The sequence below is a fragment of the Diorhabda sublineata genome, chromosome 6, assembly GCF_026230105.1.
Source record: "Diorhabda sublineata isolate icDioSubl1.1 chromosome 6, icDioSubl1.1, whole genome shotgun sequence".
In the NCBI taxonomy this organism is placed as follows: Eukaryota; Metazoa; Arthropoda; class Insecta; order Coleoptera; family Chrysomelidae; genus Diorhabda; species Diorhabda sublineata.
Window position 1 is genome coordinate 26,849,237 of NC_079479.1, and position 25,516 is coordinate 26,874,752.

General features: G+C 31.7%; 1 protein-coding gene across 3 annotated transcripts; it reads right to left on the reverse strand.

Annotated features, from left to right (window-relative positions):
* Window positions 1–1,968: 1,968 nt before the first annotated feature.
* Window positions 1,969–24,944, reverse strand: LOC130446064 (transmembrane protein 135-like). Of its 3 annotated transcripts, XM_056782084.1 has the most exons (10): window positions 24,595–24,944; window positions 19,484–19,614; window positions 16,718–17,023; window positions 13,662–13,911; window positions 12,208–12,375; window positions 8,182–8,322; window positions 6,634–6,800; window positions 4,843–4,982; window positions 4,126–4,262; window positions 2,869–3,512 (listed from the first exon to the last, which is right to left on the reverse strand). In XM_056782084.1, the coding sequence occupies exons 1-8, from the start codon at window positions 24,754–24,756 to the stop codon at window positions 4,874–4,876; spliced, it is 1,434 nt and encodes a 477-aa protein (XP_056638062.1). In that variant the 5' UTR covers window positions 24,757–24,944; the 3' UTR covers window positions 2,869–3,512; window positions 4,126–4,262; window positions 4,843–4,873. The 3 variants fall into 3 exon arrangements, with proteins under 3 accessions (XP_056638063.1, XP_056638064.1, XP_056638062.1); XM_056782085.1 differs by having other exon boundaries at window positions 1,969–3,512; window positions 4,126–4,982; window positions 24,595–24,937; XM_056782086.1 differs by having other exon boundaries at window positions 2,863–4,049; window positions 4,126–4,982; window positions 24,595–24,937.
* Between the last annotated feature and the right edge of the window lie 572 nt (window positions 24,945–25,516).

Below are 25,516 nucleotides of genomic sequence, written 5' to 3' on the forward strand. Positions count from 1 at the left end.
GGTTCTCATCAGTTCAAAATCCACTCACCACTCATATATCTAAATACGTCGTGTTTATGAATGGTGGCACCTTAAATAGTATCACAGTTCATATTTGTGGGATGGCCAAAGAGCCATTGAGATTGAAGGAAACACAACTTAACTTACATTTCTAAATAACTCATCATATGTATTGATAAATGCATTCCATTTTCCCAGGGATGTTTCAGCTTTTTTCATTGGAGTCTTAAATGAAGATCTCAGGTCTTGATCTATGATTTGTAAAAAGTTATTCAATCTTTCATCAGTACCCAAAATATCTTGTTCCTCTACCATAGTGCTACTATAATCATTAATTACATTCAAAGCTCTCCTAAAAATAAAAGCACTGTGAGCAATATATTTGGAGACAAGTTATTGCATGAAATTTACTTCAATGAAGGATGTATTTTATCACCAGGCAATTGGACTTTTTTAAAACAATTGGCCCCTCCTTTAATGACTTGTAAATAGTCGCCGATAGTAGCTCTGACTGATTCATCCATTTTTCTAGCTTCATTGTCTGAAACCCAGCAATGGATCCCTAAAATATACAAATTTATTGAAGATTCAATCAATCAGCAGCCATAGTTCATTTAACTAACAATGTATACAATACATTACTTTTATATAATTTTCTGTCTGTTATTAATTTAAATATAGAGAAGACTTTCCAAAAACATTTATATAAATACTAAAAATGATCTCATTGCAGTGATCAGAAATCATAGTGATACTTTTTTAGAAGAGTGAAATAATAAAAATTTATGTTAATAGATAATCAATAAATGAAAACAATTTACATATTTATATTCACAATTGTTTAATTCTTTGAAATGATTTGGTAATTATGAAACGAGCTATGTATTTAGTCTTAAGGATTCAAATATCTAATAATTTTCATTGGGTAGTATAAAGTTATTTGATTTCTAGTCAAGTAAACATTAATCTGCATATTAACTGTTAATTTATTTATGATTTCCTTTAAACACTGCATCAGAATTTTGAGAAATATATTTAAAATGTATGAATATATACCAAATTAATTATTTACTCTTTCAAAACTAATGTTTTAATTGAAAAACATTGTAAATATAATTAAATGAGAGGAGATACTTCAATTCATGATATTTGAAACATAGTATTAAAAACTTTAGCAGATACTATCACAGAACTCACAGAAGGTATGTATAAATCACATAGTTTGATTGCTTTATTGGCAAGAAATCAATGCAAAAATGTTTAGGTAAATATATATAATGAAATATTTCTTACCTCTTCTTCCAGAAAAAACCCAAAGTTTATGCTTATAACCAAAATCTTGATAAAGAGCGGCATCTATAATCTTACAGGCAATAATCATAAACTTCCAACATTTCGTACACACATCTGCACCTGAACAACAAGTCCGGACATCATCATAATCAGTCATATCGATATCAAAGACTATTTCTTTTTCTACAGGTACAATCTGTGATACGGGGCCTCTATCTTTTGGTTTTGTTTGGTAGACTGCTCCTATATCTATCTTAATAGGAAATTTCTTTTGTAATTCATTCATAAAATCTTCTTGAGTATCAAATGATTGATATCTTATATAAATATCTCCAAGTAACGTAAAAGATATTTCTCTTTTGGCAAAAGTCAAAGCATTTCCTGCAAATATTCCCTGACATTCTAATATTTTAATAGTTTATGCTACTTACCATAGCTCAACCAGCGATAAAACTGTGGGTAAGGAAATAATCTCTTATAATAAAGAGGTAGAAGATCACTCAAAGTATCGGTATTATATTCAACGTTAGTCATCCTATTAATTATAATTTATTTTATTTACGAAATAAATTTGTAAAATTTGAAAAGATTAAGTTCAATTCCCGCCTAAGAAGTAAGGTTAAAATGACTTAAAAAATTTAGACTCTCTACGCTTAGAATACACAGCCACATGTAGAGTGTACTAATACAGTATATTTAAACAGTAACATAAGGTCTGATTAAACTGCAACCTCTCATAAAAGGAAAAAGTACAGCTAATTGATATTTAAAGCGATTTTTTTCAAAGATTTTGTTTTTAATAGATTTGAGGCATGTTTATTTGATGTAAACTATAAATATTGTCAATATGTACGATTTGAAAAACTTGAAATTATTTTTTAAATAAATATTAAATATTTTACCAATGAATATGGTTCTATAAATGTAACATAAAAACCTTAAATGCTATAAGTGTTATAATTATATTCTTGTGTTAGTACAAAAATTTTTTTTGTCGACCAGTGTAATGATTAGATATTAAATCACAAACTTTTTATTATAACTGTAATTAATTTTCATTCGAATATTATTTCAATAAATTTTTCATTTGAAAGTTCATGACGCAAGTTTCTCTCCGCATTTACTCGGCTCCATGTGAACATAGTGGGCCAGACAATTGCGTGACAAGAGATGCCTCAAAGTGCTGAGTGGCTGTCTCCCTTACACAACGTCTGATTGAGGCCTTATTCCTATTTAAGTTTTTTTAATTATTAAATAATGCCAAACTTGCATCTTCATGGTTTCGCGAATTTAATTAACTGCTTACATTTCAAATTTTTTAGGTCGTAATTCGATTATTTCTATTTAAAACAATTCTCAAAGTTCTGTAGACTCGAAGTATCGAGTTGTTGTTACACCAACACTCATAATTTCACTGTCTGACGCGTGTTTCGATAATCAAGTTATCGTCTTCAGAGACTGAGACAGTGTAATTGTGAGTGTTATTGTAATGATAGTATACTCAATGTGTTCAAATTGATTATCACTCAATTCCAAATATTACAACATAATTACAAGGGATTGATAAAATAAATTCACAATATAATAACTGTTAACTTCAACTAACCTGTATTTATTTATATCTTCAAAAAAAACCCTTTTAAACATTTCATTTTTAAAGTAGTCTTTTCACGCATTATATTAACGTAAATAAAAAACCAGGTACAAAGTAAGTTTTCCTAATATCCTTCATAATGGTTATGAGCATCATGAACATGTCCAACATCATCAATATTTTCCCTTTGATAATAAACTTCTTGCTTCAGATTGTTATTTTCTGGACGTTGATTATCATATGAGTTATATGTTATTGCAGAAGGATGGTTCGTATTGTAGTTAGTGGTTTGACTGGGATTATAGAACCGGTTCGGAGTGAATTGAGATAAATAACGAGATTGATTTCTTCTTTCATTAGAACCAGAACTATAGGTATTCTGGTTTATTCTGCCATCATAATTTGAAGGATAGTATGGAGATATAGATGATTGGATTTGATGAGGAGAATTTAAAATGGTTTGAGTGAGTTGGGAAGCAGAGTACGCGCCCGAGGAAGGAGTGACTCCAGCAGTGCTACCAATAACAGTACTGGATGTAATAAGGTTAGGAGGTAGAGGATGATAATTGATTAAGTAACCACAAGTAATTAAGTTTATTGCAGATATGAAACATATAACCCATATCTGAAATAAAAAGAATAATCGACATTTTAATAATTACCCTTAAAAAACTTATGAGCAAATGTAAAAGAAAATTAGTTGATTAGATAAGTCGTACTGGGTGCTTCAAAAATGTGTTATACTGCTAGACTGACTTGACCAATTAAATAAATTACATACATGAAGCCAAGTATCACAATATGTCTTTTATTAGGTTAATTACGAAGGTTGCTACTTAAGTTTTGAGATAGAAAAATGAAAACAAATATTTATCATTTATATTGTTTCCAGCTTTAAGCTCCTTGAAAGGAGTATCAGCCGCACTTGGATTGCTCTCCTCGTGGCTAATACAAGCTAAATACAAGAAAATGAATTGGTTCATTTTTTATTTATTTATTCTTCTTTGATAGAAGATGTTTTGTTAGAATGCTTTTGGTTTTTTTTGGAAATTCGCCATTAGATCTCTTATAAATTGGGATTTCCATATTTTATGTTCTCCCTTCTCATATATTGGAATTTAGAACAACAAACGTAAAAAACCCGAAAAAATTTTGGTGTAATCTAAAAAGTTTCATTTAGTATTTGTTAACATGTAAATAAAAGCTCATCCTGAATTCAAAATACGATGTCTACTTACTTGTATCTTCATATTTCTATTACCTGTTTAACAATTACTTGAAAACTGAAACGCTCTGTTACTATTAATTCTATTTATACAAGTTAACAAGGTCTTTCTTAACAACGTTCTGAAATTTGATACGTTGAAATTGTTACCTTAAATAAACAAAGAAATAATTAGAAATCAGTGATACTTTGTATCGCATTACATTTATTAGTCTCGTTAATTTAATTCCTGTTTCAAGAAAAACGTTATTAAAGTACAACATTCTTATGATAACGTGGCCACTATTCCAGAAGAAACACCTGCCACCACAATTTAGGATCTCGCCCAAACAAAATTAATGATATGAGGAGTGTCTTTCCAGTTCTACCCGTAGGTAGGTAGACTGAAGGTAAACTGTTTACCTTCTATCTCTGAAGACGATAGCTTGATTATTGAAAAGCACGTCAGACATTGTAATTGTGAGTGTTAGTGTAAACAGTATATTCAGTATTAACCGGTTTTGCACTGGACTTTTCAATTGATTTTTTGAAAGAGAATGTTCCACTAAACGCATATTATTTTGTACATTGATCTAGAAATAGTGGTGAAGGGGTTGTAAGTCACCTGAACTTTATACAAAATGTATTTATTTTTCCAAAATATATCTTTTACCCAACGGTAGCAATAACGTCTTTTTATATTCTTACAAACAAAAATAACAAAAAAAATAATAAAAACCATAAAACATACACAAATTTTCTAAGCAGACGGATTATTTTTACTAAAAATATACAATTGGTACAGTTTTGGTCTTCATCAAAACATTATTTAGCGAATCGGTCGAATTCAAACCCCAAACATCTAATGGCGCTCTAGCCATACAAGCAATCCTACAAAAAAATAATAAATTAGAGATTGTTAAAATAATGTATTAATTTTCCATGAATATGTCATAGTAGATGAAACTTGTATGCATAATTATACCTCGGAACCAAAAATAGTTTCGAAACCATGACTCCTTCCGAGGAACGTTCCCCCGAGCAAATGAAAACTACTACAGTGTTTTGGAATGCAGAAAGTTAGGTTAAGTTGGGTCTTTATTGATTGTTGAGAAAAAAGTTCACGATAACTGAACAATGTTATGATGATTTACTGATACGTTTTGAAGCGGGACTTGAGAAAAAATTATTGCATTTGTTGAAGAAAAAAATTCTATTGAATCACAACTATGCGCCTGCTCTTTGGTATTTAACCGAACTGCGTAACAATTCATTGCCTCATCCATCGTATCCACCTGAACTGACTGCTTCTGATTACTTTCTATTTCCAAACTAAAAAAATGACTTTGTGGAAAGCGATTCCACACAAATGAAGAGGTTTTTTAGATGCTATAAAAAATTGGACTAAGTATGTATTGTTAGAAGGAGATTTTTTTATTACAGTAAAGTAATTATTTTATTGAAGTCATGATTTCATCGAACCACACCCGAAAATAGACATGGGAATGAAGCTAGTACACGAAACATCAAGTGTATAGATTAATTTACAATTAATAATATTAATTGTGAAATTCCATCATAGGATAGGCATAGGATACCTGAATATACTGAATGAGCTGCTGACTGGATTAACTGACCATGCTAAAATTTGAACACAGGCCGCTGGTGAATGCCCAATGAATTTTATTGGCTTAAGATCAAATTAAGCCTACGAACGTTAATAATAAGGGCTCGAGGCACACTTTACTGATAGACAGCAATTAACTGGTGACTTTAAGCTCGTTATATTAAATAATAAAGCACAGATGGCTCCAAGATGAATGGCTTTGACGGCACAAGCTTCTGCAGAGGATATCCCAAACGAAGCGAATTTTTCTCGCCTTGCAAACCGAACTATTCCCTGTGATGGAATGTGGACTCACAATACTCAATGGAAGAACTGTATATAGAAGCACTGTAATCTCAGCAGTCATAAAAGCTGAAACAGTGTACTCTATGCATATGCTGGAGTGTCAAAAAGTCCTACAAGAACTGATCAATAACTGTAAGGTCTAGCTCGTTTTGGTACCCGGTCACTTGAGCAACGATGAGGCTAATTCGCTCGTCAGATTGGTAAAATCAAATCCACCAAGACGTAAGACAATAAAAGGCACATATTGATGAGTCTTGTATCTTTTTTACCCATCAACAGCTTCGGTTTAATAGGCGCGAAATTCAACTGGTGACTAGACTTTTAAACGGACACCTCTTCTCCGCACTACGGACAACCCGGAGTGCCGATGGTGCATGGAATAGAAACTACAGAATACGTCGTCTGTGAGTATCCGGTTCAAACAGTTGGGAAGCTTCACACCTTGCCTAGTAACGTCGCAGATTTCATGGCTTTGACTTAAATAGTCCTTGGCTGCCCACTATTCAACTATGAACTATAAACAGGCGAGGTTTCAATATGCTCGGTCGTAAATGGTAAAAACCTGTATAAATTTTAAATTTATTACTGCTTATTTATATTCTGAATTTTATTGGAACAAGATTTTTTTACCTGCCACCAGAAATGGAATGTAAAAATTTCCAATAACTTGGCCTAAGATTTGTTGGTTCTAATATGGCTGCATGGAATAGTACGGCGGTACTAAAGCAGTATAGCAGTTCTGTGAATCCAGATACCTTTGGTACAACACCTTTGTCAATTCCTAAATTATATGTCACCTGAAAAAAAAGTAAACCATAAATTTGAACCTCTTAGTAGGGCGAATGCAGATACAATAAGTACACTATGAGGTGATCTAGAATTAGGTACAATAAATTCTAAAGATGATAGTCCCTTTTGGGATATGGCAACACTAAAGAAAAAAATGGAGAAGAACAGACAGAGCATTAAGGTTAGGTCGGGTCGGAAACGATACAATAAAAGATCGAATGAACTGTAAAGAGACAATTATAAAGCATATTGAGGGAAGGTAGTTGATTTGGTACGAGCACGTGGAGAACATGAGGGAGGAATGATTGCCAAAAAAAAATAATGAGCTAGAGCAGAAAGAGAGCAATAGTAAGATTATAATTGATGCATGGAATGAAAAAATCAATGAGCGAACGAAATCTGATCGATAGAACTGCAGCGATAAGAAAATGGTGGTAATTACACATTGAAGAACGTCGTAGGATGTTGGGTTACTTCCGGCTCAATTTAACCATCCTATGTTTTAGATTGTTAATCTTACTACTGTAAAAGATATAATCGATTAAATATCAAAGAATTCTGGATGAAATAGAGACAACCCATTAGCAGCACAAGTCTCACAAATAAAAATGAAGGAGAAACCTTCAAACCGTTTAGGAAATTTGAAAGCTTTTGAAGAATTTTACTTAGATGGTTTGACTTATTTCTTCAGCTGTTGATATGTGAAGTTAATGGAATAAAAATGTAATTAATGTTGGCAACGATATTGGTTCTAAGGCAGTATTTCACGGAATGTACGTCAGAGACACAAAAGAAGAAAACAGAAGAGATGTCATGAAAATTATGGAAGTAAGTGGTGAACGAAGTTGGAAAACACAATAACAGTTAAAAACATACGATAAAATGCTCTTAATAGAAAAATATGTAGATATAAATATCGAGAGAGTTAAGCATAAGGAATTCCCATAATATTGTTTGAGTTTACTTTTCAAGCAAATCTGAATTCTGAATAAATACTGTTACGAATTCGTCCGCTGACAATTTTTTTATATTGTTTATGTACATTATGTTGTCGCCGTTTTTATAGAATTAATTTCTGGAAAGACCTTTTTTGTTCGTTTACATTCTAGAGCCGAATTATCGAGAAATGTTTTGTGTATAAATAAGCGGTTTTTTATCAGAGAGTAAGTTAGTAAATAATCTGATAGCATCCCGAATACATCAAGATAGACAAGTAAACGATGTGTTTAAATAAATTAATTTGTTAAGAATTCGATAAGTTTTTAGTTATAAGCCTGAGGGATTAAGTAAGTGCGTATAAAAACAGTTTGAATAGATTCGAAGAAAAAAAATACAATACAAAATTATCTAGACATATACCACAAGTTCTTTTTTAGATAAAACTCTTACCTGTGCCACTTTCCACATAACGTACAAAGCTATCGTGGAATCTGGATATCTACTGAAAGCTATTCCCGCTAAAATTCCTGCGGGTAGAGCATGTACAGGACTATCTTTACCTCTTATTCTCCTTAAAATACAAAGGCACGCCTAAAATAACAAAAATAATTCCAAAAACTGAAATATAAAACATGATTTATAACTCTACAACAAAAATTATTGATTTCTATTAAAGTCACACTAAATTAAAAACAAGTTAAGGAATAAAAATTAGTTATTGACTGACTGATAGATCAAATCTCTTCTAAGAAAAAATTGTGGAAGTTGATGAATCAAAGGCTGATGAAACTGATTATATGAGGAAGGAAAATGTTGAGGAAAATTTTTGGGGCAATAAAAACAGGTGAAACACTTTGGAGAAGAAGAACTAACAAAGTACTGTAGGATTTATATAAATACCCATCAATAACAAGATATATAAAATAATAAGATATTTGGGGCATACTAAAAGGATGTCAGGGAATAGTTTTGCAAAAAGGGTCGTTACAGAAGGCGAAGTAGGTACAAAAAGGTAGGGGGATTTTAAAAAAAAGGTTGGATGTTATTTTGTTGGATATTAGAAAGGTAGAGCCGAATTGGAGCGTAAAATTACAGAGTAGCAATTTGTGAAATCAGTTGAAGACTAATGAGGAAAGAAAAATAAAACATGGGCCTTCTTTAAGGCATGTAGTAATGTAAATATATAAGTTAACATATTTATGAATATTTGTTTGTGTTTAAAGACATGTTATATTAATATATTTCGATTCATATTTATTTATAACAAATTACGTAACATCAAAAAAATGAAGGTTACATATTTCATGTTATCTTTCTCTGATATTAATATTTAAATAGGGCCAAAGTACAAGTACAAAACTCTAATTATACCATGTAAATTGATAAAAATAACCGTTGCAGTGTATTTTATCCACTACAAGGTTAGTTCGGAAATTTAAAGCAGACAGAAAAGAAATAATTGGATTTGTTTTAGTTGGAATATTTATTTGTTTGGGATAGCTCTGATATAGAGAGATGTTTTCCTCTGCAGAGCTTCGGTTGGTAGCTAAATTATTTACGATTCGATTGATGAACGAGTTTACAAGTTATGAATAAAGTACAGAAAACCAAAGAGGCATTAAGAAACTGATCAAAAAGTTCAAACAATAACTTCTTAAAATGATATATACGAGGATCGCTCGCAATTTATCTTTAATCTGTGGGAATAAGAAGAAATCATTGGGTGCCAAACGTAGACTGTACGGCGAGTGACCCATCGATTCGATGTTATGATTGTTCAAAAACGATTTTGGTTGAACTGATGTGAGAACAGCGCGTCTCATCAACGTTGTCCCGAAACTTGTTGTGAAATACATGAAACTTAAGAATCTCGAAGAATATACCGGATAAGAGCTAACGCGTTCTTCGGCAACCATTTTGGTGGAAAGCGGTGATGATTTGCACACACAATTTGCAACGACACAGACGATGGCGTTCTTGCAAATTAGCAGAAGGATACATAGGAGAATCCATATAAAGAACAATAGGGGTATAACAAAACTTAACCTTTCTCACTAGCAAAATACAAGGTCTTCGACATTCTATCAGGATAGTGAAGGCATCTTCGAACTGTCTGCCTCGACAACATCTTTAATAGTTCTAAAGAATGAAATATCGAAAGGACTAAACTTCCGGCATAATACAAATTGTATTTTTTTATTTAGCACACGGAAAAAAAATGTTCCGTGTGCCACTTTTAAGTTTTTGTAAAAACAGATAGAAACAAGATATAATAAAAAAAATATTTAAACTAAAGCCTTGCACATTCAAATTCAATTAATTGAATATGTCGCACAAATAAATTACTTTCATTAACCACTCGAAATCGTGGAATCTATACATTTTACGATGTCTGGCCATTAAATAACGAGACTGCGCGCCTTAGACGGGTTACCCCACACGATTAGTGTGTTGGGTATCTAGATATCTTGTCTATGCACGTCTCAAAACACGTTTCCGACTCTCAATCAATCTCAAATTTCTCGTTAATTGAAAAAACTCCGACTGAGTGCTAAAAATTGTTGCAAGAGGCCTATGGGAACAATTCTCTATCTCGTGCGCGTGTTTTTGAGTGGTGTAAGCGACCAAGCCGGCCGGTGACTGTTTCAACTCCGGAAACAGTGACCAAAAACGACCAAATTGTGCGTGCAGATCGTCGAATGAGCATCCGGATGATTGCTGAGGCTGTAAACACCGATAAAGAAACGGTTAGAAACATTTTACACGAGAAATTACACATGACAAATGTCTGTAGGAAGTTGGTACCAAAAAATCAGACTCCTGACCAAAAGCTCTTGTGTAAACGGATCTGCTCAGATCTTCTTGAAAGGTTAGGAAAAGATCTGATTTGAAAGGGACCCGATTTGAGTCGATCGAAGCGATAAAGGCACTCACCAAAGAAGACTTCCAGCACTGCTTTGATCAATGAGAAAAATGTATAGAAAAGTGTGAGGCGAGAGAAGGCGAGTATATTAAAGGGGAGCATTCGAATGTAGAATAAAATAAAACCCTTTTTCATAACCAGTCTCTTTATTTAATAGCCAGACTCTTGTTCAATCTGAATAACCAAGTCTCTGTCCCTTAGCTCAAACAAACATTTTAAAAGGAATCGTGAATATCAATACAAAAGAAAGTGTTTAGGATCACTTCCCATTTCCTCGGAAAATTCGATGAAAATTTTGTTATTTAATGTAAGACACTTCAAATACTTGAAAAAGTTTTAATTCTTGTTCCAGTTGTTATAGATTTTTTGGTTTTACAATTTTTGCCACGACCCAGCTGAATTTTTCTACGAACCTGTTTACAGACCGCTCTTAAATACTATAAAATACTATTGAATGAAAGGTTATAATTATCTATGGGCGTTAAAATCACATCTATACAAAATAAAGTACGTAATTTGGTACCTTAATGGAATTCAATGGATCATCTATGATGTGGGGCCCTATTAGGATCGTGCACCATAAATCATAATGAATACAATAAACGTTGAGTTTAAGTAAACTAAATTTATGATGAGTCACATTAATTAAAAATTTGGTAATCCGAGAGGATACGTTAAAGGAAGGTAAAAATAAGAGATTGTATCTCTATCTGGGTTATATTTGTGAAATGTTTTTAAATTTAAATATTTTTAAATGGGAAATTATTAAGTCAAAACAGGCACTAATGATGATGTCACAAATGATAGATCTTCTTCACTTGAAAGTTTTAAAAAAATTGCCCACCACCAAGCTGTTGAAACTTATTTACAGAATTGGTTGAATTCAAATAATATGAATTTCCATCTCGGTTCTGTTAGAGAAGAAATTGATGAAATTGCAGAAAATCGCGGAATGACAGTGGTTAGTCACCACCCTATCATCAAGAACTAAACACGATTGCACTGGTATGGGCACAGAGAGAAGTTTCAATAAAAAATAATTCTTTCAAAATGAGTGATGTGAAACAGTTGTTGTTGTAATTAATAATAATAAATCATGAAAACTGGAAAAGGCAGTAAATCATACTATTAAAAAGGGAGAGAAAATGTGAACAACAGTTGAACAATATTACTGATTCCGGTATTGTTTCCAGTTTCTATATTCAAATGATTTTTTATTGTTGTTTAAAAATCAAAGTCAAAACCATTAATTCTATACAAGTCGATAACATGTTAATTAGATGTAATTATGAGGGCACATCCGATATATTCATTATAATTATAATAATGTTTTCAAATTAAAATACTCGAGGTATGACTAGAAAAAAATTATTAAAAAAAATAATTCTAAAACAGAGCAGACCTAAAATCAAGAACATTTAGAATATAAAAATATTTTAACTTTCTACTAAAAGAAGTACCTATGGATTACGAATGCTTTATTATTTTAATACTCTTTTATTCATGAAAATAGATAATTTTACGTAAATAGATTTTATAAAATGTCTACTTACCCTAAATAAACAATTATACATTCCTAAGAATATGGGCAAATTGAAAGTTTCTCTTTTAAATAAAATGCTTTTTATTGTCGTTGGCGACATAAATATTCTTTTTAAATTTAGGACTAATTTTAGGGTGACTTGCAAACCTAAACCTAAAGAGAACATTCTTCCGGTACCCTAAAAAAATAATTTCCATTCAATTATATAAAATAGTGAAATCCACAAATAGTCTGTTTATCTTTAGTACGTTTTCGGAAAATTGGATAGAAAATAATCATAAGAGCTCCATTTGTGAAGAAAATTCAAGACGAAAACTTGTGAAGCTTCTCGAAGTATTAAACAAAGATTTACTTAAAAGAAAAAAAATTGGCTAAATATTCTCAAAATTAATATAGTTCTACTAATATTGGTTGGCGACAAATTTCGATTTTGTAGAAAGTATGAAATAAAACACTTTTCATTAACAAAGAATAGTTTTTAATCAATTATACATTTTCCATTTGGCTCAATGACCTTTTCCCCATCTTTCTTTCAGCTTCATGATTCCGAACTAAAATTTCTGGTTCTTATCAGCAAAAAACTGAACCAGGTGCTATTGAACGTCATCATCATTTGTGAAAGTTTGACCGTTCAAAAAATTCTGCAAACTTCGAAATAAATGGTAATCAGATGGTGCCAGATCAGGGCTGAATGGGGGATGTGGCATTACTTCCCAGCCAATCTCCTATAGTTTCCAATTCTGGCCGTCGATTGCTTCATCCAGTTTCATTTATTGTAGACAGTGAATATCAGAATTGATCGTTTGGTTCCTTGGCAGCACGTCAAAAAACACAATACCTTTGTAATCATACCAAACTGAGGGCATGAGATTTTTTTGTTGTTTTTGAGCTTAATGCCGGGGTTTACCTTTTACCTTTTCGGCAATCATTCTTTTTTTGTACTATCCTTTATATTTTGCATCTCATTGTTCTTGCCAATGCCTGGTCTACTTCTTCTGTTTCAAGGTAAGATTTAATTTTGTCTGTTAGTTTAATTTTAATGCTTAGGAGCTAGACCGCCAAGCGCACACATTTTCAGGTTAGTTATGTTGTATTTCTTTGTTTGAAACAAGAAACTAACGATGGCGTTCGGGCATTGTCGGTTGGTGAAGGGGCGAGACAAGAGTCGACTCAAGATAAAAAAGCATAAACAACAACCAAATTAAGGATTAAATCTAATTGAAAATTCAAAACAAATAAAATAACACACATTTAATTTTGGAATAAATGCATGCCTAGCTTTCAGTGTTGCCAATCCATATCATATCGATGACTTCTTAATCTATTTTCTTAATATTGTGATGTATGTCTTATATAAACAGAATCACAATTATTACAAGACACTTGATACGTAATTTTCCATATTTAAAGTAACTAATTCTTTGAATGGTCAGGATTTTTATTATAAAAAAATATTAATATTACCTCTGTTATATAATACAGACAACTGAAAGGATGCGGACAGGTATTGCTTCTATCACAGCTCTTGATTTTATTAATTATATTTCTATACACCTTCAACATTTGAGTAACGACATGGAATATCGTATTTTTCTTTTTGTAGACTTGCGAAGAAGGAGAAACCGAAGATCCGTTTTCTTTATCTACTCTTCTGTGAAAACCGTTCGGTTCTCCAGATGTGTAACCTTCCTGTTCGTAAGGTCCGACTACAAACCTAAATGAAAATGTTTAAATGTGATATCGAATTTGAGCGTAGCAATTTTAAATTTGAAATTGTTTGTCTAAAATATGAAGCTCCTACATAAAATAATAGTTAAGGTCCGGAACCTGGAAATTATGCACAAAGAATGGAAGGGAGCAGTGATGGTCCCCAATCATAAAAAATGGGATAAACTAGAATGCTCAAACTACAGGTGGATATCTCTACCGAACTGTACTTATAAAATTTTGTCTAAAGTAATATCAAATAGATGAAATAATCGGTGAGCACCAAGCAGAATTTATGAGTGAGAAAGCAACTACTGACCAAATATTTGTTATGAAAGAGCTGGCCTCAAAGTACTAGGTATATAATAGAGATTTATATATACTATTTATAGACTTTAGGAAGGCTTATGATAGATCAAAAGTATGTGATGTGCTCAGAGAAAATAACATACCAGAAAAGATAATAAAACTTGTAAAAATGTGTGTTGAGGGCTCAAAAAGAACGGTCAGACTAGAAAAGGAATACACAGATACCTTCGATATCCCCACAGGAGAAAGACAAGGAGACGGGTTGTCCTCCCCTTCTGTTCAACCTTGCTCTAGAAAAAACTTTGAAAGTAACTGAAGGTATTCCAAGTAGAACAAATATTGGAGGGAAAATAAATATGATGATGTAGCTTTAACAGCGGACAGTAAGAGTAACCTAAAAATACTGGCACAAGTATTCTTAGAAAAAGCACGAAAGGTAGGATTTGAGGTAAATGAAAATAAGACTGAATATATGAAAACGGGAAGAGTTGCGCAGTTTAATCATACAACGTTATTTAAGTACCTAGGATTTACTATGAACAGCAACAATAAAATAGAAGAAGAAATACAGACGAGGTTAAAGGCAGCCAATATATGTTTTTAGAGCCTATCGAAATTACTTAAAAAATACGAAAATAAGAATATACAGTCATAATACAGACAGTTTAGTTGTATGGGAGTGAGGTGTGGACACTAACAAAACACACCCAGAAGAAGTTAATAACATTTGAAAATAAAATATTAAGAAGGATTTAGGGCCGGTTTTCGAAGAACGAAGAACGAACAGAGAACTCAGAGACCGGTACAGACGACCAGATATTGTGGCTGTGATAAGAAGAAGAATTAGATGGCTGGGCCATGTAAGAAGGGATGAAGAGACAACAATAAGAAGAGTGTGGAGAGGTCAACCAGAAGGGAGGCATTCACTGGGAAAACCAAGAGCAAGATGGAATTACCAAATGGGTGAAGATGTAAGGAGAGTTGGTAGAGAAGTAGACATGGCTGAAGATAGAAAATTGTTGGCGAGGCCAAAAATCAAGTTGGATTTGAGTGGCCACAGGAATAGTAGTAGTAGTAATAGTTGTCTAAAATAATCTTTATGAATACCTGCAATACGAAAATAAAATCGTTTTTTACAATATGTTCCTACATTCCGAAATACGATGTGTTCCAGAATTGTGTACATTGTTTTATGAGGGTTGATACTTAAGTTCTGATATTTGGCAATACTGATGTGAATATGTCAAATTTGATATATTGACATCATATTCACGTATAAAAATTTCGTGTAGATTGTAATAGATTGACTTTTTAGTGGTTGAATATCGCTAATGTAATGAAATTTTTAGCTTTGATCATGTTTTACATATCATCTGTTAAAATTTTTCTAAAATCTGACGTACAATTTAATTTTAATGCTCATATAAAAAAACTGTTTCCGATTATATCAGTTGAAGAAACTAAGGAAAAGTTGAGTAAATATTATCTATGAAGTGTTCTGAATGAGAATACTCTACTATCTGTTAAAACAGTACCGATTGCTGTCACCACATCTTTAAATATTTTGCAGCATATTGGAAAAAATAAATCATTAGTTTTCATTAACTTATGTTGAATAGATAATAATTTTCGAACTCGAAAGCTTGGTTGATCTATTTTTATATCGATTTTTTCCAAATTTGATCATTTCCAGTACCAGTTTCTTCTGAGAATTTCTAGATATTACAACACCAGGTCTACCAACTAAAATTCTAACCTTATCAACTCGCCACCGTGGTCGCACTTCGCTACAGGATGAAAAACGTGTATTTCGTCGTCCAAAATCGGCTATTGTTCAAGAAAACCATCGATGCTGTGCGTAAACTGATAATGCAAGATCGTCATGTGACATACCGTGGATTGAGGCATGATTGCCCCTCATTTGTGTTGAACACCGCGACACAGGCGACAAATACTGGTCCTGTGCATATGAACACGTAATTAAACAACAATCGTCTGTAAGGGTTTTTCAACACGAGGCAAATCCAACAAAACGAAGTACTTCGTCGCCTGCTTATTCAGAATAACTGGACATGTTGCCACCATTCCATTAGGGCAGAGTAGAACCGTCAATTCTGATTAGTACCTCAGCATTTTTTTGCTAGAAATGTTCGCAAAAATCAAGACACCAATCGCAGAAATCGAATTGATGGATCATCCGCCATAGTCCATGTTTGGTGCCCAATGATTTCTTCTTATTTCCGCTGATCAAAAATAAATTGCGAGGTCAACGTTTTTCTGCACCTGAAGAAGCGTTCGATGCGTTCATATTAGATGTTTTGGAGGTCCCTCAATAGGTGTGGAAAAAATGCTTCGATAATTCGTTCAAAAGCATGTCATGAAAAACATTAAAGCTAAATCCAATTATAAATATTTGTTTCCATTTGGTCATCTCGGAACTTAATTAGCAACCCTCGTATTTATATTTTTGGACAAAAATAGCGTTCATATATTTATGGTATTACCTCATTATTCTGAACATTGCATCTTCGTGGTTGTTATCAGCATCAGATTTTTTATGGTAACCACTTTTGAAAAATAGAGAGAGTATGGCCATGCTCAAACTAAAAATTATCACATCTCCGTGCTTAATGCTTCGAACTAAATTTCTGGACTTGGCCATATTCCATAACGTTTCGGTGGCTATGTTACTGACATAAAGAGCCAAAAGGATGCGTCTGCTTGGTCTTTCTATTAAAATTGAAAAAACACTAGAAAGAAAAGATGGTACTGCAGATACTGTTAAAATATTGAAGTTGCCCAAAGTTTTCCTGTAACAAATAGTGACAAATCAAGTTTTATTTTGTCATTAAGTAAAAATAGTAACACAGGTCCTTAGTGCTAGTTACAGTGCAAATATATATGAAGTAGCCTTTGAGTAAAGAGTCATCTGAGTAATTCCGACAATATTTTAGCAAATATTGGACCCACTCGATCAATTCAATTGAGAAAATGAACAGAAGTATAGTAATTTATGATAAATTTTTTGATTTTTCACTTTTTATATGTTTGTTTTTGATAAATCGTCTTGATTTTAGGTCTCTTTTGATAAAAAAAATTTGACAAAAATTGACGTTTCCATCTATTTCGGCCAGTATGAAAACAGAACATCAGATTGACAATTTACATAATAATTTCAAAATGTAAATCTTTTTCTTAGAATCCATACTATAATAAAACTGAAGAATAGGCGTGTCTGTCCATTGGTTTGTTTTTCAAAAAAATTTTTCAATGTGATAAAAGAAGTGTAGCTGAACACAAAAATACAAGTTTTGAAAAAAATGTCCGTCTGCCTGTCTGTTTGTACACGCTAATCTCTGGAACTACTGGACGGATTTCCATAAAACTTTCACTAATTTCTTCAGCTTTCCTGTTCTTCTCTACGGATGCAAAAGTTGGACCATAGATGCGGCCACAGAGAAGAAAATAGATGCGTTCGAAATGTACAGGAGAATGCTGTGGATATCTGGGACGGAACATAAGACAAACATAGAGGTCCTACAGCAAATGGGTAACTTGTCACCACAATCAAGGAGAGAAAGTAGCAGTACGTAGGAGAGGCGAGCGATATGAGTTTCTCCTCCTAATAATAGAAGAGATGATCGAAGGGAAACGGTCGGTCAGCCGTAAACAAAATTCATGGCTGAAAGACTTGCGCAGATGGCTCGGACAGACGTCTACAGAAATTATAGAGCTGCGGTTTCTCGTGCGACAATAACCATTTGGATCGCCAACCTCCGTAGAGAGACGGTGTCGTAAGAAGAATAATGTAACAAATATGTAAAGTAATCTCTTTTCGACGAATGTAAATATTGTTACATGATTCGATAAAAGGCGTTTACACACGAATTACGTACAATATTTTTACTACTATCAATAGTTAGTTAGTTTTGTCTGAAAATAGATTAAAAGGTCATTAATACAATAAAAAAATGCATTATTAAACATGTAATATCAAAAAGACAAATTCGATTATAAGAATTCGAAAAAATATTGAAATGGAATCAAAAATAAGAAACATGATTCGCATACATAGGAACGAGAAAGCTATAAATTATAAAAAAGACCTAAACAAATTTATAGTTCTACATTTTAATGTAAATACAAACAATTTAATTAGTGGCTGTTGCATATTTTCGGGGTGTAACAACTAACGAATCATTATTATTTGTGATTAAATAGGTTTTTTTCATATTCATGTTGTGGGTGATATATTAATTTATAATCGTCGTATTTTGATGAACAACAAAATAGGTGGTAATGTCAATTGTTTACATGTTTCTGAATACTAATTATTATCTAATGAAACAGACCTTAAATTAAAACGATTTATCAAGAAAAGTAATTTTGATGTAGAGATATGATAAGCAAATAAACAATATTGCAAATGAACCTCATTCAGACTGATATTTCTAAACCTGGATTTTCCTGCAGATAAACTGAAAAATATTATTTATTTCGCACTTGACTGAAGTATTTATGAATTTATTGGGTTTTCCAAAATGTGAAATATAAATATTTATAAAAGTTTTAGTGGATCTCATGCTATTTTGAAGACTAATAATTTTAGTCAACAGGAATATTATGCTACTCACATAGAGGGTACAATTGAAAAAATATTTTTATTTGCATTCTCCGAGAAAACTCACTATGTTAATGTATATTTTTTACACCACCAAAAAGAAAATATTTCAACGAACAAAAAGCCCACCGACTTATTCAAAAAAGCCGTAATTTTGACGAGAGAATTTTTGATTCATGCATTTTCGATATTAAGTCAAAATAAGATGAAAAAATAAATATTTCAAATAAAAAAAATTACAGTATATTTGGCACATAAAAGTTTTCACCAATTTTCGTAAAGAAAAATTTTTTTAAAAAATCGGTTATAGGACTATTCAAGTAGCTGTCACTGAAAACAAATATCTGATGAATAATTTAAAAAAAATATAGTTGAAGTCAAAAGTTTACAGTAGGTCGATGAACAAGAAAAACATGTGGCATCTACATATTAATTTTCTTCAAAAATCATTATCAATTGTGTATCAGGGACGAGGGTTGTCACTGCATATTTCAACAATCATTTAATTAACATTACGATCAGAGATTTTCGTTAAAAATCCGTCAAACCGCCCTTGTATATTTTTGATTAAATTTTACATCTAATAGTATCGTTATTAAAGTATTGCTTGTTGGTTAATTAATACAATTTATTAGAATATAAAAAGTACCTTAATAAACACAAAAAAAGTGAATATCCAAATCCTGTGAAACTGAGAAAAGCTGTGGACTGAATTATACCATATAGAGTTTTTTTCAAATCTTCTTTTGAAGGTATCTTTCCCTTCATCAACAATGTTAACTGGAAAATAAAACTTTCTTTAAAACAAACAAAAGTTGATCGATTTTCTTAAATATCCAACTATTTTATATTTATAGAATGACTTCATGGGAAACTATGAATGTTGGAGGGATAGAATGAAAATTCGTGTCATACAGACCAAGAAAATAACGCAGGTCTCTAACTTCGAAGTAAAACTTGATTTTTACCATATTTTTTCATATTTCAGTGGCATCAATTTCAAAATGATTTATTTTAATTATTTATTTAGAATTCGATGTTCCGGATAAAATTTCGGTACCTCACCATCTAGACCAAAAAATTTCTATCTTATCGTTTTATAAGAAAATGCCTGGCGCTTATTGACGGATTTTATTCATAGTTTAAATAGTAGATTGTCATTAATAGATATACACTACCGGTCAAAAGTTTTTGCCCACCCCATAATCCATCCATTCAATTAATACACTTCAACAAATTTTTCTTTCATAAATTGTTGGCGAAGATCGAAACGGTGTCTTACAAACCAAAAACAATAATATCCTTTATTTGTTTACTTTATACGAGGGAAGGTTTATATTTTATCGGTGAGTGCTTCGAGTTAAAACTTACAAGTACAGGCTGATCTGATTATTATTCTGTGAAATATTTCTTCGGTGTTTATGATTGCAGTTTAGTCCCAGTTAGCTCTGTGAGACGCGAGAACGGACTATGATTTATACTTTTTGCATTAAGACATATTTACGTCAAATTAGTATACGATCTGTTTTCGTTCTCGCAAATTCAGACTTATAAGTTTTAAAATGGATAAAACCAAGAAACTATCGGTTTTCGGTTGAAATTCGTGCATGACTCTCATGTTCTCATAGTCTAAGTAAAAGTAACCCCGGTCAAAGTAAATACTTTGACCGGGGATTACAACGTGAAGAATATTCATCCACCAGGAGTGTATAAAAAACGTTCAGGGCGGCATCGAAAAACCACAACTGCTGAAGATATACGTATTGAATTGATCGATGAACGTGAAAACCTACTCACGGGCCCCGAAATAACAGCACAGATCTGCCTTTGAGTGGGTTAAGGAACATAAAAGTTGAAATTATAGAGAGTTTGAGAGAGATTTATGGACTCACGAGTCAAAGTTTGAGGTTTTTGGATTTAAGAGGCGAGGCAAAGGATGTTAGATCCGTGTGTAATCCCGACTGTAAAACACGACAGTGGCGCGTTGATTGTTTCATAACAATCGTAACAAGTTCAAGACCCTGTACAATATAAGAGAAATTCAAGAATGATGATTTGTTGCGGCCAAACCATTCGAATAGTAGTAAAAATTACAAAACACTAATACGTTATTTTCTCGGTATGTTCAAATTAATCACCCTATATTTCATGTGGGTATCGAAAAAACTACCAAAAAACTTATTTTTATATCAAGCATTCCCTATACCTAAAATCATCAGTTCTTGAGATATTTTGATTTTTCTGTGACATCTGTGACAGAAATTGATGTTTTGCTGGCAGATACCCACACAGGAGTAATTCCAGTGAACAAGAGCTGAGCTACTACGTTGACGAAAACAAAATACACCCTAACGACATTTACTTGCAACAGGAATTGTTGAACATTTTGTAGTTAATCAACAGAGAGACTTTTAGACCATGTTCTATTTGCATATGAAGCCACGTTTAATAAAAAGCTAGATGGTCGTTGAATGTGTGGAGAAGTATTTAAATTTTCTTTGTTCCACTTCGTACACGTCAAAGAAAGACGAAGACTGCAGGAAAATAACCTCACCCATAAAACACCTGCGATTGGAGTAAAACTTACAGCAGCTCATCGGCAAGCGTTTTGTATAGTATCATCTAAATTGAACATTGAACAATGGAGATGTGTTCTGTTCTCAGATGAGACCAGAATATACCTCCATGGTAGCGACCGAAGATGGAAAGTGTACTGAAGACCAAAATATCGATTTGCAGATTGCTGCTTTGAAGAACGGAGTGCTTATGAAGGTGGTTCCTGCATGATCTGAACTGCAATTTCTATAGGAGCGCAAACCGACCCTGTGTTCATTCGTGCCAAAGGATGTTGTTGTTTGTGTGCATCGTTTAAGTTAATCAATTAAATAATGGTGAACTGAATGAACTAGTTCTTGAAAGATAGATCGGGAGAAATGGTCCAATACAAAGGTCACTAAATTTCAATGAAATGGACTCATTTTTCTGGAGTCACGTTAAGAATGAAGTGTACAAAATACCTCCAACAACAAGGGATGACATGATGGAGTGAATACGAAATGAATTTCGGAATGTTTTTATAGAAACACACTTTGCAGTGTAAGTAGCTCTTTCAATTATCGCTGTCAAGCATGCATATATGTCTTTGGAGGTAATTTCAAGCACTTATTGTGATAATCAAGATATCCACGTATACTGTAGTAAATAAGATAATTTTCTGGAATAATCTGTAAGATTTTTCAATAATATCATATTATGAAGACTCATGATAGCTATAATCCCTCAAATTTTCAATTTGATATCTTAAAGGACAAATAAGGCATTGAACTCTATCATACTAATCAATCACCCTCTATATTTATAATTTGCTTATGGTGCAACGATTTAACGATTTAACAATTTGTTAACGAGCTTGTGAAATTTGAATTCCGCTTTTACAGATAGATCACGCACCATAAACACTAATTAACGTCGACTAATAATATTAGAACCAATATTTAAAATAAGGTTTTAAGAATAAGTTTATATAGTTGTACTTATTATATTCAACAATGTATTTAACTATTTTAGAAATAATTCCACGTGTTTCACCAATAAAAATAATTTTATGTAATATATTTTCAAACTCTTGATTAGAACCATACAAATAGATTAATTTATTTTTTACTGTGTAGTCTAAATGTAAACATGAATGACTTTCTCTTTCTGTTTGTATGTGATTCATGGTATCATATACACTGCGACTCAAATAATCTATTGACACCTTTCTTTTGCTGTAGCTCTGGGGATCCCACTCCTTTCAGAAAGTTCACAATGTGGAATGACTGCAGCTGCCAAAGATCTTAATTTTCTATTTGATACAACTCCAGGTATGATGCTCTTCTAAACGTTTATTGTTCTTAGGTTGATACATTTCATAGATTATCTTTGGTTATAGTTTTCCAAAACTATCTTCGCCTGTCTTGACCTCTAAAGATAATCCCATTTCCTCCACTTCAATGTGTCCTGAAACCAATTCGAGGGTTGGTAGGTGATAATCTCCCGTTTGCGATAAGTTCTTTCCAAGTAGAACTGGACATATTATTGGCCCGTACACTCCTATTCTAGTTATGTCTGTTATTTCAAAGTCATCCTTATTCCATTTAATGACATTTCTGTTGATTTCTAATATGGTGTTTTGATCCCGATCACTTTTACAGCTTAGTTTTGTGGTTAATTTTTTCTTAAATTTTTCTCTTTCTATTTAGTTTAGCAATTGCAAATTAACAGTTCATGGCAAATCATATCCGTTGCCATGAGTCTATGACGGAATTTCTGTTTTTCAGTGAAAATTTCGAGGTTTTCACTTAATAATTTCTTTCTAACAAAATCTAATAAAACAATATTGAACCAAAGTTTAGTTTTTAAAATCAACTATGAGGCAAATTCAACACCTGCAATAATACGATAACAAGAACTAAGCATAAAACTATATGGAGAGCAGTGTTAGACCGTTTTATTCAAGTCAAGTGTTGTATTGGTTTTCAGAAAATTACGAAACAAAGTCTTATCCAAATAACCTCTTTTTTTATTTTGTTCAACAAATTATATTTGACATTGAACATACTAATAAAAATTATCGTAATTTTAAAATAATTGATTATTAGTTTGCATTGAGTAGTAAAATATTTAATTAGTAGATACTATTAACGAAAGTGGAGTTTCAAAGTTGAAATTAAATAGGTGTTCAATTATAATATGACAAATTGTTTATTGGATATTTATTGACTCCATATGTATAGGGCGAACTAATTAAATATTCACGTAATTTGAAACATTTGAACAAGTATTAATACTGTTTTTATTTTCGAAATTTCTGTCAAGATTATAATGTGAAATGAATCTCTTTTTTTTCTTCATATTGCTATTTTTAATTGATTTGCATCAATGGTTCAATCTTGTAATAATATACTGTTTTTCAATATATTTTTTAAAAATAAAGTTTCTTTTTATCTTTTTTATAATCATAAAATTGTTTGATATTAAGGCTCTCATACTTGTATAAGGTCGCCAAAAATTATTTCTAGGTGTTGAATAGAAAGATCACAGAAAAGATATTTTGACCGGAAAGCTTTCTGAGAGGTGACAAAAGTATGTAGGCCTAAAAGGTCTATTAGTGGATGTCGTTGTTTTTCTCCTACTGAGGGAATATAGATAATATCCAGTGTCTAAAATTCACTCCTTTCCAATTTTTATAATAATATGACAATTTTTGTGATATTAAAAGTTTTCATTAGAATCGTTTCTATGTCCTATTTATGGTTGTTTTCCAAATATACTTTTTAAGAATTTGTCCAAAAACTAAAATCATTGATGTTTAGTAAGAATACGAGAAAAAACAGTAGTAGTACAGTGCCTTATAAAATTTGCTAACTACCTTTTAATGATAAAAGTACTTCACCAAAACATTAGCTATACAATTGATATTATTGTCTATTATAAAAAATATGTTGTTATTTTATCAAACAATACTAAGAAAATAATAAACCTTAAATAAAAAAAAATATTTTTCTGAAATATTAAAATCACAGGCTATGAAAAGTTACCTATTCATTGTATAACTAAATAATAAAAATAATCTTTATTTACAATTAAAAACATCGTGAAATAGTCATTAAATTTACATTTTTTAATCATTTATTCCCTCTAAAAATCCACTTTCATAATTTAAATAATGAATATAATAATATAATTTATAAATTATAATAATAAAAGTATACAAACCATGTAAACAGTTCCATAGATTCTTAAGGAATCATATATACAGTACAAATAGAGACCACAAGTAGCCTGAGCGCAACTTTCAGTCCAAGGATGTACATATTCCATACAAGATGTTGTTATGGGACTTGTTACTGGAATTATTTTGCTAAAAGTTTGAGACATTTTAAAAATCGTACGGAAAAACTTGATGTTGAACTATTATACACAATAAATAAATTATTTGGAAATATTTATTTTTATTATCGTCTCTGAAAACATAACCAGTCTTTAGCACACACAATTTCGTAATGATTATGTTGTTATTATAATGTTTATAAATGTTACAAAAATACTGATTAAAATTTACTCAAATGTCACTTCTCAGCTGGAAGTGACAGCAAGAAATGACTACTACTCCAATAGTCTGAATCTTAATCATTGTACATGAAATAATGTGATCATTGTTGCCTAACTAGAAAAATCTATCCTCATTATCACGACCTTGTTATTCTGTTTGAAATTAGCAGATATTATTAATAAAAAATAATTGTCAATATTTACTACATCATAAAACTTGTGATATAAAGCATGTGTCAATAAAGATGAAAATTGAAAATTAAATGTAACGTAAAATTATGACCACTAAATTTAAATCATAAACTTAGTGTAACTTGAAAGTATTTAAAACAAAGAGTGTCATCTTAAAAAATTACACTATTGTGTCGACTTTTTTCTGAAAGAAGTAACATCTTACACAAATATGTAGAAATAGGGCTTAGAATTTTACAATGCATATAAAATACTGATCTATGTAAGCTTTGTAATAAGAAAATATTATAAATTTCTTTAATTTTTTAGTATATCGTTTGGAAAAGATAGATAATATAACAATGATTTATCTATTTTTGGTAAACAACAAATTAAATAACGACAATCGGAATCG

Excerpts from the sequence above, each read along its gene's own strand:
- LOC130446064 (XM_056782085.1), bottom strand. The coding sequence starts at position 24,756 with ATGTCTCAAACTTTTAGCAAAATAATTCCAGTAACAAGTCCCATAACA. Across the intron at positions 19,615-24,594 it reads TCTATGGAACTGTTTACATG|TTAACATTGTTGATGAAGGG; the intron begins GTTTGTATACTT and ends TTTATTTTCCAG. Across the intron at positions 6,801-8,181 it reads TTATGTGGAAAGTGGCACAG|GTGACATATAATTTAGGAAT; the intron begins GTAAGAGTTTTA and ends CTTTTTTTTCAG.